At 39.1% G+C, this 17,547-nt stretch overlaps 1 protein-coding gene across 1 annotated transcript in view; it reads right to left on the bottom strand.

The window, feature by feature from the left end:
- The window catches only part of ETNK1 (ethanolamine kinase 1), a 33,569-nt gene extending 16,029 nt beyond the window's left edge, over window positions 1-17,540 (bottom strand). The window contains exons 1-4 of the mRNA XM_080392202.1: window positions 17,253-17,540; window positions 5,880-6,139; window positions 4,953-5,093; window positions 3,287-3,429 (exon numbers count right to left, since the gene is read on the bottom strand). Coding sequence (XP_080248328.1) covers window positions 3,287-3,429; window positions 4,953-5,093; window positions 5,880-6,139; window positions 17,253-17,408 — 700 coding nt within the window. The 5' untranslated portion in view covers window positions 17,409-17,540. The remainder of the gene's footprint in view (window positions 1-3,286; window positions 3,430-4,952; window positions 5,094-5,879; window positions 6,140-17,252) is intronic.
- Between the last annotated feature and the right edge of the window lie 7 nt (window positions 17,541-17,547).

Raw genomic sequence — 17,547 nt, 5'->3', positions numbered from 1 at the left:
CAGACTCCTACCAAAGATCATAGAAAACATTGGGTAGGCAGAGGGATTAAACAGAACAAAACTACCTACACACTTAACTTCCTGGCAGGTAATTTTAATACATTCAAGAAAAGTACATATAGATACAGGCAAAAAAAAAATTATATATATACACACACACTGGTACTTGGTCTTACTGAATAGTAAACATTTTAATACTCTTAAAACATCAGGTATTTCTGGGAACTCCAGGTCACATTGGGGAAAAAAAACCCACAACCCTAAACGACAAACCACACTTTTAAGAGCATCAGAACACAAAGTGTATAAATAAGCAGTATCAAGCATATTTTGACTACTTCAACATCCACCTGTAATTAAAAGCAATGTGAAGCTCTGAGTTATATCCTTCAAAAAGTAGATAACACTGATAATTATCAGTTATGTAAAGTAACACTTGCAGATTTTCATATCCTGAGTGACTGAAAACGGACATTAGGAAAAACAGCAAGAGGCAGAGTTCTCTCAGCCACAGCATGAGTAAATTCAAATCAGATGACTGAAACACCATTAAATGATGCTAGCACTCAACATGCTATTCCAGTCTCATAAATAAAAGTTAAGAACATGAGACCAATTCTTCTTAAAAGCAATATATAGCACAACTATGATTTTTCTTTCAAATCTGAAAACTTAACATGAGTTTAATGCAGAGGACAAGTCTAAAGCAAAGCACTGGAACAACCCATAATAATTCTAACTGCAATGGACAGGAGTCCTAGTATCTGTGGATAGTCTTTACCTTAAACACAGACCACCTCACACCTTGTAAATGTGCAGATTTAGCATTTACAAACAACATGATAAATACAGGGTCATTAAAACCAATAATTGAGTTTCTTTTGTGCCAGCTTCTGAAAAGTCACAAAAACACTACCAGCTTTGCACAAACTTTACTGAGGGGAGCAGGGAAGGGAAGGAATAATTAAGAAAAAAAAAAAAAAGGTAGTTATTCCAGAAGACCAATTGACCAGTTCTCTCTCTCAATTCCAGTTTAGGCTCACCAAGGTCTTTTTGATACACAGAAGTCTTTGTAGATGGAAGAGTAAATTTAGTAATAGTACAGCAACATAAAGTTGTTAACTACCTTCATACAGTTTGATGCCATCCTTAATGAAGCACATCTTTAAATTAGATTCTATTTTGTGCTCTTGCAAAATTATTTGTATACCAATAAAAGCTTTTGCTCTGCTAAACAGAATTCCAGCAATACATGCTTATTTACAGTTAAAGCTGAGCTTCCACATCTAAAAGCACATTCCTCGTCTTAAGATTGTGCTACAGACAGCTTGAAATTTTTTGGTCAGTAAAAAGTACATGACAAGAAAACAGCTCTCAAATTACGCATATTCTTTCTACAGATGGCACTGAGGTTTGATTACTATGAAGATGGTATCTACTGTACCCAGATTGCAAAAGTTTTACAACACAGTACACGTGCAATATAATTTTAATAAATATATTGCTTTCATATTCCCAAGTTTTCTTCTCCCCTGCAAGCTGTTTACAGCTAGCTTGAAGCCAAAGAACTTTAAATACCTCCCTCCTCCCTACCCTGTCCCCAGACTCACTCACAGCTAGGCACTCACACACTCGTTATTGCAGAATTGCTCTTAAGTGATGCGCTGCTGGCATTGTTTTTTTCCTCCATTCTGTTCACAAAAAGAAAAGCATATAGCATTTGTTTTTAAATTAGGAACTTCATGCCTATTGACCATGATAGAGAACCCTTTAAAGGAATTCCTCTGTTTCACGGGTGGGGGGGCGGTGTCTTTTGCTTTTCGGGGTTTTGTTTCTTTCCCCCCCACCCCCAGCACGGCTCTTCTATGAAAAGAAACTAAAAATTACTTTTACCTCAATGGGTCTGTTCTGGAATGCTAAAACTCAAGGTAGTTTCAGCACTAAAAAATTTCACACAGTAAAAAGATGTATTTTTGTTACTACAATATCACAACTCCAATGTGTATAAGACCACAAGCCAATTTTTGTGCATACCTTCCATGGTTCACACACACTGCATATGCAAAACTATAATCAGTCATTGAAACCAAGTAAATCCACTGAAGTCTGGTATTGAATTCTTAGCATTTAAAGTGTATATTAATAACACTGTACAGGCATATATATATGTATATACCTATATTAACTAGAAGTCAAAAGTGGCATTTCTCAGAGGGAAACCTGCATACAAACCACCAGAAGACTTTCTCATTTCACATCCATTCAGTGCATACCTGATGCAAAAATTCGTTATACATACACAGCCAGTTTTCATACTACAATCCAGCACGTTTTTGTTAGTTTAAGAACTTAAGGCACACAAGCTTAAGAGGTCAAAGATCAACGATGACTGATGAAGACGACTTGCTTCAAACAAATACGAAGCTACTAAAAGGAATATAACAACCTTACTCCAAAAGAAAAACCTGGTCTAACCTGATGAATTTGCTGAGCTCAGTTATTTGAAATGGAAGGAAAGTTGCGCGTTTTTACTGCGCAACAGCTATTTTAGTGTTGCAAGTTTGCCTTATTTTGGTTTAATATCCTAATTCATTTAGTAACTGACCCTCAGCCACTAAAATCAAGAAATAAAAGAAACTGAGTTTATACAGAAGCTTTACAGATTTTAATAAAGGCATTCCTTAGTAACATGAAGTATGAATAACATGTATTATAATAAAACAAAAAAAATCATCTTTGCTAAGACACGTACTGCTTACAACTGCTTAAATTTCATGTATTTACAGAAGAAATCTTTAAGATGCCTATGTACCGCACACAGAAAAACAATCACTGAATGCAATATTGAGTATCACTAAGATACTTCACTATGAAAGCGTCTTCCCACAATCACAAACCAGAACAATACACATATTATAGGAGACTATGTCTTCAGGTTACTTTCTATGCTTGTATGATTATTTTTTTTCTTCCTAAAAGCTTTATATGACTGGAATTGAATTAACATGAACAATTACATACTTTGAAGCGTAGTCATACAGGCTGGCTAGGGATTAACAAATCCATTAAAGAAAAAACAAGGAACATCAACACCGTTCCTCAGTACAATAACATACAGATGAGAGTTAGCTAATCAAGCAACTTACTATTTACACAGATACCACTACCATTACACTGAGTCTTAAAAATTCAAACCAAGTTCACTTGAACAAATCAGTAAAATGACACTGACACAGCAAATGCAACTACAAGCATAAACATACTTACTGTTTAGTTCAATACCTACCTCGTTTCTTGTTGTAAATAATATTCTTACACAACAGGTCATTGTGACAGAGTACCACTGGTGATCCTAAATTTGACAGTCTTTCCTTCATCCAGGCCATCTCTTCCTGAAGAACTTGAGGACTTGGAATGTCACTTAAAAACCTTTTCAGGTGTAAGTTTGAGAGTTAATATCTAGTACTGCGTGTTCCATACCAAGTATTTGTAATGAAATTACTTATTTCCTCTACATTTTTTTTGCAAATAATTCAATAGACCTTCTCCCAAGCCAAGGCACTTTTTCCCCTGGCACAATGGCAGTCTAATTACGACAATTATTTCCCTCTGTCCTGCCAAAAAACCTATTCTCTGAAGATTATCTATGCTGTAATCATGTCAGTAGTCCAAAAATCAGTAGAACTTGAATGCAATCCTGCACATTTTTAAAGGAGTCAGGATGAAAAGGGCTATAACACAGATTTCATTCATTTTTTGTTCACATTACTTCAAGAATACACAACAGTAAGTACTAAGCACTATATGTATCTATACATAAGAAATTCAACATTTAGTTCCAGCCATCGTAAATATGCTTACGATAGGTAGTCATTTTATCTTCTAGATTAATTAATTTTTAATTAATTACTCAGTTTAAGATTTTTACATTGTAAAAGAAAAAAAATGAACTTTGCTAGAGCATTCTTTAATTACAAAGCAGCAAGAAGGGCAGTTGGCATCAGTGATTTCAAAAAAGTTTCACAAAAAATGCTTTTAGGCTGGAATCTACTTCCTGAATGCCACAAAGTTTGATGATATTGTACAAACACTTATGAATTAAGAGTTTTAGCTTAAAAGTGTCATCTCCACTCCCTGAGAAACACTATCTTCAACTCAAGCTACAGATTGCAGCACAGAAAATTCAGTTACGTTAAACATTGCTCCTAGTTTTGCTGTTCCTCTCATCCCAAACTTCCTGTGACTGACAGTAGGACCCTCTGAAAATATTTTGCTAAGCTCCTAAAGAGAAAAAAAAGGCAAAAAAGCCAGTTCGATTTACAACTCCAAGAGCTGTATTGGCATGATATAAAACAAAGTGTAAATAAACCTTAAACCCAGGTGACAACATTAGATCTGTACTATCATGGAGTACGAATAGAATGACTGGATACCTTTTCCTCCTCTGGAAAACACTTTGGGAGCTCATCCCATCACCCTTTTTCATTAACTTCACTTTTACATCACCTAGTTTAGGACAAACTTATAAACTGAACAAATACAAGACAGCTAAGAGGTGCAGGTTAGAATGGACAAGCAGCAGTACTCCTGCAAGCCCAGGAAACATGCTTTCAGTATTCACCTCAGAGGTGTGAGTTTGATGGTTCTCTTAAAAACTACTGAGATTCAACTACCTAAAGAAGTATGTGACTTGATGCTGGTTCTTTAGAAAGAGTAAGAAAACTACGATCAAATGACCAATCAAACCAAGAACACAATATACCAAATGAATTTTAAATACTTTCCTTACCATATTTGACATATATACAGCTACTGAAGTATACAATAATAAAACATAACTAAGTTTTATAAACCTAACATTATGTGATAATGCTAACCTATTTTTTTAAGTACTCTTCTACCCCTCAGCCAGAAAGAATGGAAGTCGGGAAAGCATACAGTGAAATGCCTACCTTTTATTTACTTCCTCATCTGCAAATTCTGTGGGTATGAGAGAGAAGTACTTCCCCATCTTCAGCCACAGATTAGATTTAGGGATCCATCCATTGTGTGCATGAATAGTATGGATTTTAGCAAGCTGTCTTGCAATAAGTCTAAAAAAAAAGTTTAATTTAATGTTATATTTAATGTATATCTGACAGTCTGCATATTTGCATCATATTTTTCCTAGTAGGAAGACAACTACAATATATTTAACAGAAAAACTGGAAAATGCAGCAAGGGAATCCAAAGAAGGTTTTTAAACAAGAGCAGCACAGCTACAGGATAGCATCTTGCCAGACTCAAAAGGTCATTAGCAGCACTACTGGAGTTCAGTTACAGCATGCAGACTTCACCTGTATTTACAGTCTACTCTTCAACTTGCTTATCTTTAGCTGAAATCAAATTAGCTGCCATTGTTAGGCAAATACCGAAAAAACTAAAATCTGAAAGACATCAGCACTTTCTGTTCAATGGAAAGAGTTTATAAAATTACTTCTCAATGGAAGACTATCTTTAACTTATTCACAACAGGAAAGTATTAAAAAACAGAACAATGAGTACTTGCTTTAATCAAGTCCAGCCCCTTACAGCTCCCTGTTAAATGATCTCCCTAATGGTAATGTGCAAATGTTAAATATTCACAACTAACAGACTTCTAAAAAGCATAGTCTTCTGGGGAAACAGCAAGGATCATTTGTTCAACACTGAAATACCATTTTAACTAAGAGGACAGTGAGCTGGTCAAGAAGAGTGTGAACGTAACTCAGTGCAGGCTTACAGAAATGTAACTTTTTTGCCTGCTCTTAAATAAGCACGAGATCCTTTAGACCTGTCAGAACACCATAAATGCATCACAGAACTTGAATAATGAAATAATAAGAACATTAAAAGCTTACCTGAAAATATCTGGATTGCATACATGCTCTGGATCCAGTGCTTCTCCCTGCATGAACTCGTAGCACAGGCCATTATTGAAAGTACAGTATAGTTGAGGTGCACAGCCATGGGCCTGCAACACACGGAAACTCTTCACTTCCTCATCTCGATCTACTAAGAGCTCGGTCTTATTTCCATAAATCCTAACTAGAACGACATCGTCTGTTAAGTCACCCACGTAGCAGCCAATTAATTTATTGGTGATTCCATCAGTGAACAGCTGAAAAACAGAAATAACGCATAAACAACTTAGATCTGCATCTGCATTTTCAAAGGAAAACAATCCAGGATTATTCTTCAGTTCACAACGCACAAGTGTTTACTAGATCGAGCATTAACAAAAGAACTCCTTAAGAAACAGAAAAGTCATGAAGAAAATTGCAGGCATTTTTACCAGTGACACATGAAGAGGAAAACATGAAAACATGCTACAGTGAACTACAGAAATAAGACATGTAAAAGGCAGTAACTGAAAGCTCGGTATTGTAAAAAGAGTTTTTACATAACCACTCTGAAACTGATGAATTTTTAAAAAATGGCTGAAATCGGAGACCCAACAAGGCAGCAATCCTAAACAAGTACATTAAGAGTCACGAATACAGGCAGCACAGAAACAAAAACTTTGATGCACTTCAGAACATCAGTATTTGCTGATCAGTGCACAACTAGTGAAAGATGCTCCTGGAGTTCTAAGCTGCTCCTTTCAAAAAGCAAAATTCCAGTCAAACAGTTCAAGTTTGGCTGTTATCACCTTCCCACTAGCCCTAAGGTTTTACTGGTTGAGAACAACTCCTAAAGTAACTTGGCTCCTCTACAAATTTGAGACAGTACTTAAAATTCAAAATCCTAGTCTTTAGCCTTAAGTACCATTCCAAATTTAAAAGCTTCTGATAACAGCCACTATCCTCCCATTTTACTTCATAACTGGTACACACTATTTAAAAGATTAAAAAGGCATTGTAAGCCCTTATCATTAAGATGCACATAAAAGCTACTAGACTTTGACCTGTCTCATCACTGATGCCTGAATATGCAGAAGATGAAGCAAGTAACTTTTACAAAAATAATTAAAGAGCATTATGGTTACATCTAATGATAACCTACTCACTGCCTTTCAAATAACGATGAACATATGGATACTGCACGTTCCCAGCCATGGAAAGAGAGGTGGACTGAAAAAACACACTTGTTAAATGCTGCTTCTCCTTTCACATTTGATGATGAGGCCTAAAATTGTCATTATACAGGCTGAACTCTTGCAGATGCTGCCTGAAAAGCAGACCAAACCCTGAGCTACTGGGCTGTGTGCAACCAGTCGCACATAGTCAAGCATTTGAAATCCCACTCAAAGCCTGCAAGAGTAGCACAGCAGTTCTTAATCTCCTACAGCCCAGGACAATTTTACAGCTCAAAAAACAGATGTTTGGCACTTCCAAATGCTTTGCACTCTGTTAACTCACACTGAATGCTTAGGGACTTGGCTAAATGAGCACTACCCCTATTAACTCTAGCTGTCAGGTATGTGACCAAATGACAAGCCATTATCATTCTCGGATGAAAAGCAACATCACAAGCATGAACATTAATGTTCTCCTAACTACTGAGCAGTCTTCAACATAAGAAGCAAACCATTTAATGTGAAGGTTCTCACAGCAACTTTAATTTACAGAAGTTCAAATATTATTTTTTTTTAGTGTTTACAGTCATGCCCTCTTCTCCCACTCCGTTGCCCCCAAAACCCTACCTAAAACTTCATTTAAAAAGAGAATAAACGCGCCCACAAAGCACAAAATATCCTTTCAGGACCTTCTGCTAAAACAAGCAAGCAGCAAGAAGTAGCTTCAAGTTGGTTACCATACAGTTAGGACATACACAATTTTCCCTTGAGTGGACATCCTGCAAGTTTAAATTAACACCTTTCTTTAGGCAGCGCTTTCATCATTAATTCTCATTTAGTTAACTCTTCCACCACATGCACAAGAGACAAATGGAAATACGGTCTGATCACTTGTATTAGGATTTTTTTCAAACTACACAGGTCCTTGAAGCTGCAAGCAGCTTTTATTTAAAGGCAACCTGAAGACCCTGCATAGATTTAATTCCTAATTGTAACAGAAGTCAGAAAATTAGCTGAAAGATGAAACCTGTTTATCAGAACTAGAATACTAAGTGTTCAATGACAACAGCTGGAACTCCTGATTTACTGATGTCCATTCACACATCCTCCTCCATGTCTTCTCCCTCAATCCCCAAGTCAGGCCCTGAACAAAAATACTGACAAATGGAGCAGTCTGTTGCATTTCAGATCTTATCCTAAACCTTAATATTTAATGAAAAACTATGTTCGTTAAAAATACACATTAAGAACGGGCAACTTCTATAGGCATCACCATTCCTTAGAACCCTAGATGGTTTGGGTGGGGTTTTTTTCTTGAGCATTTTGTTTGGGCATGGGGGTGTTTGTTTTTAAAGCAAAACACAACTCAAACTGACTTTTTTTTCCCCATTCTCCAAGAGGTGGCCTTCATTTTGAGAAGTGAAGTAGCATAATTCAAACACAAATGACAGTTTATTTCCAAATCTCAGGGGTTTAGAGAAATCCAAGCATTAAGAACAACTTTTTTTTAACTCAAAGAAAAGAATTCTGAAGTTAGGTCAGGTCAAGTCTCCCAATTTAGGAAAAGACAACAGTTTTGCAGTGGAACACATAGCATTTTAACAATTATGCTTTGCTTTCCCCAGCATCCCTATGTAATGAGGTTAAACTCATCAATAAATGCAGAAAAGGACTGGGGAAGCTTTAGTTGTCATCACAAGTAACAAGAAACAGCTCAAGTTCCTGAGGGAAGATGCAGAATAGCAGAGGATACAAAACAGTTACAAAACAGTTACACTCAGTCTTGCACAAGCAGATTCAGCAAATTATGTACCTTTCATCTACACAGGGTAACTATAAATTCAAATAAACCTGCTTACAAAACATCCTTGATTGACTCAAAATTAAGACTTTACAATTTACAGACATTTTATTACTACCTAGTATTTTAATAACCCACAGTGGGAGACCTGTAACAAAGAATCCTGTCTTAGACAGTCTTCATAGCAACTAAATGCTAATCAGCACAACTAAGAAAACTATACCATTTAGCACCATAGATACTAGTTTTCACATTAAAAAATACCACTGTACTCTAACACTACCCCATTCTGTTGCTTGATGCTTATGCAGATGTTAAGTTTTCTCTGTGTACATAAGCATATTGTTGCAACAATACACAGGCCCTGTATCAAGAGAAGGATGATGTGCTTGAGCAGTGTTACCTAATTTGAACACGCAGTACTTAAATGCGTTTCAAGTATGGCTTGTAAATCACAAAATAACACCTTCATAATATCATGTCTTCATTCATAACCTTCCCCCTTCTAAGCGTATTGTCACAGAACTATTTAGATCAGAAGGCACCTCCTGTAATCACTTAGTTCAACCTCCCTGCTCACCCAGGGCTAACTACAGCCAGTTGTCCAGGACTGTGGCTAGTGAAGTCTCCACTTATTATGGAGATACTACAACCTGTCCCAGTGTTTTACCATCCTCACAGTAAGCATATTCTTGTGTTCAGATAGAATTTCACAAGTATTTTATTCTGTGCCTATTGCCTTGTCTGTCACCGAGAAAACTCTGGCTCCCTCTTCTTTGTTCCCTTCCATCAGGTATTTATACGTATCAGTAAGACCCCTGCCAGACCTCTTTTTTCCAGGCCAAACAGTCCCAGCCTCTCCTCATATGAAAGATTCCTCAGTCATCTTCATGGCCCTTTGCTGGACTTGTTCCAGTAAGCCTGTATCTTCCTCACACTGGGGGATCAAGAACTGGACACAGCACTCCAATATGGCAAATCAATGCAGAAATACCAATTTTCATACATTTTAGCATAAAACGAGAATTAACTCATTAAAAAGTTCAAAGAGCACATTGCAGAAGTGATTTGTGTCGAGCAGTCAAACAAGTTGACACGTATTTTGGCTACCATACTTAAAATTAAAACGTCTGAAACTGAGCATTAGAAAAAGCTCTTATCCTGTCATTGCACGGTCAAAAGAAAAGTTCTATTGAACTAAGAAGGATCAAAATTAGTCATAAAATTCACTAGCCCCTCTGAAGAAAAAGGAGTTTGTTGTATTTACTGAATGGCAAAGGTGGCAAACAAAATAGGCAGCAATTCCCAACATTCAACAGCACTATTTCAAATCACTGGAACTTGTGCTACTGTTTTCATTAGAAGATTGTTTTGTAAGAAGTAGAAGCTTGCCTTTCCCTCCATATAGAATTGCACTAAAAAGACAAGGCTCTAAGGTCATCAGAAAGAGTGATATTACAAACATCAGACCTTAAATAGTGCTTATGCGAATACACAGTAAGAATTTGACTTGCTTACAGAAACTGTACAGCTTTTGTCATCCTACACAGGTCTATTATGCCCTTAAAAAGTCTCATTAGCGTTAACAAACAGGAATCTACAACATGGAAATTGGACTCCCTCAACTGATAATTTAGGAGCTCTACTTATTAGCATCTATTTGTAACATGCTGCTTTAAGTAATTTACACCCAGGAGTATTTTAGTTACTGCTTCTTAAAAAGGCAGAAGGGTTTACTTACTTTTCTAACAACATTATTCAGAGCAGACGATTTCCATATTCCATGATGAGAAAACATCTAATGTTTTCTACCAGTAGAAGAACACAATACTCGCTTTATTCTTTTATTCAGAATGCCTCTACTGTAGCATTTAAAGAATCAGCTTAGAACAGCTTGCCTGGAACATAACCTGAGATGCAGCAAGGCAAAACCAAGTTGTGTAACAAAAGCATCAGCTGAGTGGCATAAACAGAGAATGGACTCTGATGACATGGACACAATAATCAGTAAACTCTCAAGGCCATGTGGAAGAAGATGGAAGAGTCTACAGAACATTAGCAGGTAGAAAATTCTGGGAATAAAAATTACAGAGCACCAACAGAAGTCAAGAACACAATGCAATGCATAAAAAAATCCAGCAAGAATCTGATACTCTTGCAATCTGCAAAAATGTAATTATTGTGTTATGTACTTATCACATTACAATAAGTACTTTCAGTACATGGCAGGCACAGGACAGGCCAAGTGAGTCCAGGAAGAGCAGAGAAAACTCAATCAAGACATGAAGCATCTTTAGGACAAGAGTGCTTTTAAGGTAAACTATCAGCAACAGTCAGGCTACTAGATTCCTGAAAAAGGCATGAGATGATTATGTTTCCATTTCATAAGCAGATGGTTCAAGGAAAGCTTGTATCTGACCCTACTGTTCCAAATGTTCAAAAGAGTGAGTGGTATCAAATTTAGTATCAAGCATGAATAGGCAGAAAAAGTGTGATGAGGCAAAGTAGAAAGCACTTACCACTCACAGAATAGATGTAAAACCAAACAGATTTTTTCCATCTAGACTGGTTATTACAGCCATAGGAGGAGAAATACAGAAAACAATGTTGTACTGCTGTAGAAACAGAACAGTGATGTGAAGTTTCAGCATAAGCAGGGATTCCCCAGATTCTGCTGCTGAACCCCAATCGCACATTTAGATCTTCAGACAAGAAGAGTTTTAATACATGCTTCTTTAATGCTCACAAAACTTGGAAGTTTGTATTGTAAGATTTAACTTATTTTTTTTCTGCCAAAGTATAGTCTATACAGGTACATCCACAAGTACAACCTCTCAAGAAATTCATTCCAGTAGCTAGTCATAAAAAAACTTAAGTACAACTACTGGAAAATACAGAACTTAGGTAAATTCTCATATATTCAGCAGGGCTTACAAGATCATTCAAAGGTCTCCAGGCTGTGGAGCTACCTCCTCTAGATCACTACACTCAGCAGGTGAAAGCCATGATCTATGTGATTCTGGTGGTCAGATGATCACAAACAAGACCATTTAGCTAGTAGGGAGCCAGTAAGTTAAGGTCTTAACTGAAGTTTCACATCCTCAATAAAAATGCCATTTAAAATTACATTCAGTAGTCTATTATAAAATGCTACGGATATGTCACACCTTGCAAGGACTGGTTTGGACCTAAATGCATGACAAGATGAGAAAGTTTCCTCTTGTTTATGTCAGAAGAGCACCCCAGAGAAATTATGTATTTTTCGCCTTGTTTCTGAAGACCATTGTCCTGCCTGAAAACAGTCAATGTCAGGTAACTAGTTAAGACTTTTAAAGTGGTGAATTGTTTTAGATCTTTTTACAGATTTCGTGTAAATGAAAACCATTACAGACAAATCACAAAAATTCAGTTAGTACAAAAGAAGTCTAAGATTTTATTCTAACTCTTAAAAATTAATTTGCTGCTCCTCCCCCTGGAAAATTTTGACATGAAATGGCCATATAATAGGGGGGAATACAAACAGGAACTAATATGCCACTACACAGTCAGATCTAAACTGTGCCTAAGCAAATGTTCTCTGTCATTAGAACCTGAGTTATCAATACAAACACACCTATAGCACGCACAACTGGATTACATCATGCACTGTAATGACATCATGCACTGTAAAGGGGCTAATTGCACAAAAGGTCACTTCATGCCTGATTGCTGCCCCACCCATTGATAGAACGAAAAAAAACCTTTACTGCAAGGGATTGAAGTGATCAAGCTTCAAAAGAACAGAGAAATCAGCCCAGCTTCAACTGACAGCTAATACTGCCTACATTTATCACTTACTGTGACCCTGCACCCAAGGCACACCTCAAATTACAGTTTTTCCACAACACATGAGCAATGCAGCCCATTCTGTAACTAACTTTTCTTATACTTTAACTCATCACTTCTCCATGTAGAGGTATTAGCACTTCAGGATGTTAATCTGTGAAATCAGTCCTTCCTCTTTACTAGGTAACTACTTTCACAACTGCTGAAGAGCATCATGTCCTAAACCCAGCTAAGCAATAAAAATCTCTTTCGAAAAATGTAATGACATAGAGATATAGAACAAAAAGTTACTTTGTTTCTCAAAGACTAACATTTTCTGTTTCCATTCAATTATTTCAATGCTTTAAAACCCACATTCGGTCTGTTTAAATAAACTGTGAAGTATTTTAACTAGTTCAGAAATTTGAACCTAATCATAGTTTGTTACAAAGAAAACACCAAGAGCGAGACAAGCCAAAAAAAAATATTAAGAGAAGCAGCCAGAAATTACTGCCTGAAGCAAAGCTATTGAGCACAAGTCAGGAAGAAAAAGCAGAGACAAGGAGAAAAGCTAACCTGGTACATTAAAGAAAAAAAAAAGGGGGGGGGTGCTGGTTAAAGTACAATTCTTTATAAGCAAGCTTCTGTCTTGTATGTTCACATTTTATAGCTACAGATGAAACGTGTAGTAGTACATGCTGCAGTAGTAAACTCATGCAAAGTGTTGATAAGTGCACAGACATACATATACATCAGGCCAACAAAGACCCAGTGCCAGAAAACAAGGAAGGTCCAATTATTCCAGAGAATAAAAACCTAAAGTTAATTACACTTCTCTGGAGATGACAGGAGCTTGCAGGATTTGGCAGGGGCCTGGGGGTTGTCTTACTGAAGAATTCAATCACTTTTGCAAAAGCGTCAGGTTTGGGCAATGACAAGAGCACTGTTAGATAGCATATCATTGTTATTATTTTAGATCTCAGGGATTTTGCAGCCATCTTTTTCTGCAAATAAGATACCATGCTGGTCTATCCAATTAATGATATAACGTTCATTAATATTAAGCATTTTCACCCACAAAAACAAGCAGCCTTTATTCTCAATGGTAAAGATTATTTCAGAACAAGAAGAAATACAGATTATTTTTCCTGGATCAGAACGTTACACTACAGAGAGCAAATTATGTATTAGCCTACTGAATCCTTTGTTACGATCAGACCTCCAAGACATAGAATAGGTCATGGGATAAAAGAATCCTGAATCTGCACTTTCTGAAGTGGTAACTTTCCCATACTGTAAGTGAACACTGATCCTGCCGTAAGAGAGGAAAAACAGAATTCTTAAGGTGCCCAATGGATTCCAAACTGTGATTGTGTTTTTACATTTAGAAGGGTGATACAACCTATATAAGACAGTAAAGAATTAAAACAATTATGTTTTTATACCTCATTAATAACAAATTGCCCAGAATATAGAAATTTGCATGTCCACTGTCACAATTCAAGCTGCTTACTAACTCAAAACAGGGCCTGACTGAGTTCTGAAGAGCATTTTTGGTCAGGAAAGAAAAGAAAAACCCAAACATTTCCTCACATGCACCACAGCCGATTTCTGGATTTAGCAAGCAGTGAGCTTTTCAGCAGCTTGGGAGAGAGGCCTCCAGAGATCCCACCCAACCTGAATTACTCTACAATTTTATTATTAAAATCAGCTGTTACAGAATCAAAAGCAACTGCTGCAAAAAAAAGCATAATTTCTTTTAGTAACATTTTTTTAATAATTTTAATAACTGCAGTAGTACATTGCTTTGTGTTACTGTAGAACTGAGAAAGCAAACATCAAGAATTTAAGGGCTAGAAAATATAACACCCACTTCTCCGCAGCTCCTAGTACATGCTCCAATTACACCTGCACAAAGTATCTACACGAAGATCAGCGTTCAGACAGGAAAGCAGTGTTTCTCCTTATCAGTGTAAGAGAACCTGAATATTTGTACCGTTCCATAGTGATATTCATATATTACTTGAGATAGAGGAGATGCATTACAGTAGAGCTGCTTGTGATCTGGCAAATAATCAGCAGTAATTATGGATTCTAAAGACTTCCTGATAAATAATACAATAAAGTAATAATTTAAGCACTGAATATTTAAATTATTTTCATCCTCTGTCCTACATTTACGTTCCATGCCATGATGCAAAAAAATCAAAACAATGTTAAAATATAATCATGATTTTAGATACTTCTAAATCTTACAGAAAGTGAGGATTAAGCATTAAAATTTTCTAACTGCACTTTCAAAATTGTTTATTAGCTGACTAAATTTGACACAAAACGGTGTATTTTTGCAAGATAAGTTAATTAACTTTCTTAAGTTAAACTCTGGACTAACTTCTTTGCTAATTGTTTAGACCCAAGAAGTAATAAGAGCAAAGGCAGCTAATAGCAGAGTTCAACAGAGGAAGCAGTAGTTCACTCACCTATCAGTGTTCTTTGTCTACTTTGCTATGATGCTGCTGTTTCAGATTAGTCAAGCATATTTTCCATGCAATACATGATTCTCCATTTCCATCTCCCTCCTAAACATATGCCCCTCTAATGAGGAAACTCCAAGGCAGGCCTTCTGTTCGCTCCATCCTCTTAACAAAAAGTAATCTTTCATTTCAGCATCTTACTGCGCACGATGCACGTGTAACATGCATGCAAACAGAGTGCAGCAGTAATGGTGGTAATACAACTCGTTTCAAACCACATGCGTTCTCGCTTGTTACAAACGCACACCAGTTTAAACACAGACCAAAGAGCTAAAAATAAAAGGCCACTAAAGAGCTTCATAGGATGTTCTTCTGTTCAAAAGGAGCAAAAGGAGGGGGGCAGAAAGTTGAAAAGTTACCATCTTAAAGTAACTTTGCTGAAACAAAACTTGGACAACTTTTAGACAGAAACCTCTAACCAGACAGCAGTCTATTACATGATCAGTCAAATGAGTCCCTGTTCCACACCAATGGTACCAGTGGTTTTTATTCTGTTAATTGCTTCTTCAGAGGAGAGGCGGTGGAGAGGGGTTGACAGAGGAAGGAAGCAGCATTTTTTTTTCCTTAAACCTACTAGAACTTTCCCAAAACGCTTGAGTCATCTGTCCTTTGTAAGAAAATGTTCTGTTTTCATTTATTACTAATCCTGCATGAGAGAGAGAAGAATATTCTGTTGAGAGGTACCCTCATCAGAGAGCTAAATAAAGAAAATTAATAACTTCAGGTAGCCCTGCAAGGAGCAGGGAGTTGTACTCTGTGATCCTTAGCCGTCCCTTCTAACTTGAGAGTGTACAATTCTATTAAGTCTAACAACCCTGTTTAGCATGACATGTAGCAAACCTATCTGCATTGCACCTTCAAGATGGTGGGCCTGTGCTTAACTTATGGTTACAGCCCTCAAAAAAATTAGTTTGAAAAACCTGATCAGCTTTATTTTCGTACTAACTGGATTGGTATGTGTCAAGCTTCTTTTCCGATCAATAAACTCCAGAAAAATTCAGTCAACTTACGTGCGATTACCTCAACGTACTCAGTTTCTCCATACAAATGAGTTTCAGCAGCTCTCTCCAGAGGAACTTCACTAAAAGAAGACGCTTCCAGAGATTAGCAACTGCTGAACAATGCGGTTTACGACCATATAATAAAACGCACAAGTGAACATAGGCTGCAATCGAACAGGTATTTTAGCCAGCTAAATTGACTGATGACTTGTGCGCGGCCAGGTTAAGTATATTCTAGAAGCACAAAGCAGCCACTCCTCGAGCAGCGGACTCGCCGCGAAGAGGAACGCCCGCTCACCTACGGCACACCGGAGCTCCGCGGCGGCACTCCTGCGCGCCGGCAAGGCTACGAGACGCAAGCAAGGCCGTTACCGAGGCCGATACTCACGGAGACGCCGCCAGTCTCAACCCAAACCCCGCAGCGAATCCAGGGCAGGCGTCTGTATGTACTTACCACGGGTGTCGGCGTGGGGCGAGCCCGCCAAGGGCTCTGCCGCCGATGGCGCCCCGGGGAGCGCCCAGCGTCCCGGCGGCCGTTACCTCAGCGGCCGCCCCCCGCAGCGGCGGCGTAGGCAGCGCGGCGGCAGCAGCCAGCCGCCCCCTCCTCCGGCTGCCCTGCCCCTCCTCTGCCCCGAGGAGGCGGCCAGTGCCCCCCCGCTGTACGAACACGCCGCGCTCGGCGCGGGCCCGGCGAGGGCGAAGCTCACGGCAGCCGTGAGCGGGTGGCAGAGCTCTCCCCTCAGCTAACGGGGGGAGCCAAGTTTCAGCGGGAGGGCACGAAAGGCAGGGGGAAGCGGGCGGTGGGGAGGGCCGGGAGGGGGCAGGGGATGCTACCGCGCCGACACGCCCCGCCGCCAGGCTGCCTGGCAAATGAGGCTCAGCGCAGGGGGCTGCATTTGGAGAGCGAAGAGGGAGGGGGAGGGGAAGGAAGCGAGGCGGCAGCTCCCCCGCACAATGGCCGCCCGCCCTCCCCCCTTCCTTCCTCTCTCCCTTCCCTCCGTCCCCAAACTGGGGCTGCCGCATCCCCCACCGGGTCCCCGGCGTAGGCCCCGCGACGCGCCCGGCCTCCCCCGTACCTGCAGCGTCACCTCCTCGGGTCTCCAGTGGGGCCGCAGGCGACGCAGGAGCTGCAGGGCGCCCTGGCGGTAGCCGGGCCCCTCCCGCTCGCTGACAGTGATGTCCAGCTTGGGCACCTCCGGGGAGCCGGGCGGGACGTGGATGTAGTTGGACATGGCGGCAGGCGGTCGCACGGGACGCGGCACGGGGCGGCAAGGGCGGGCGAGTCCGGCTGGAGTCTCCTCCGCGGCGGAGCCGGCAACTGAGGGGGAAATTTCCACTTCGGCTCTCGATAAAGCGACTCCACCTCCCCCC

This window comes from Falco punctatus (assembly GCF_963210335.1).
Source record: "Falco punctatus genome assembly, chromosome: 6".
Taxonomy (NCBI): Eukaryota; Metazoa; Chordata; class Aves; order Falconiformes; family Falconidae; genus Falco; species Falco punctatus.
The sequence above is the reverse complement of the archived record's forward strand: the minus strand, read 5'-3'. Positions and strand labels throughout refer to the sequence as shown.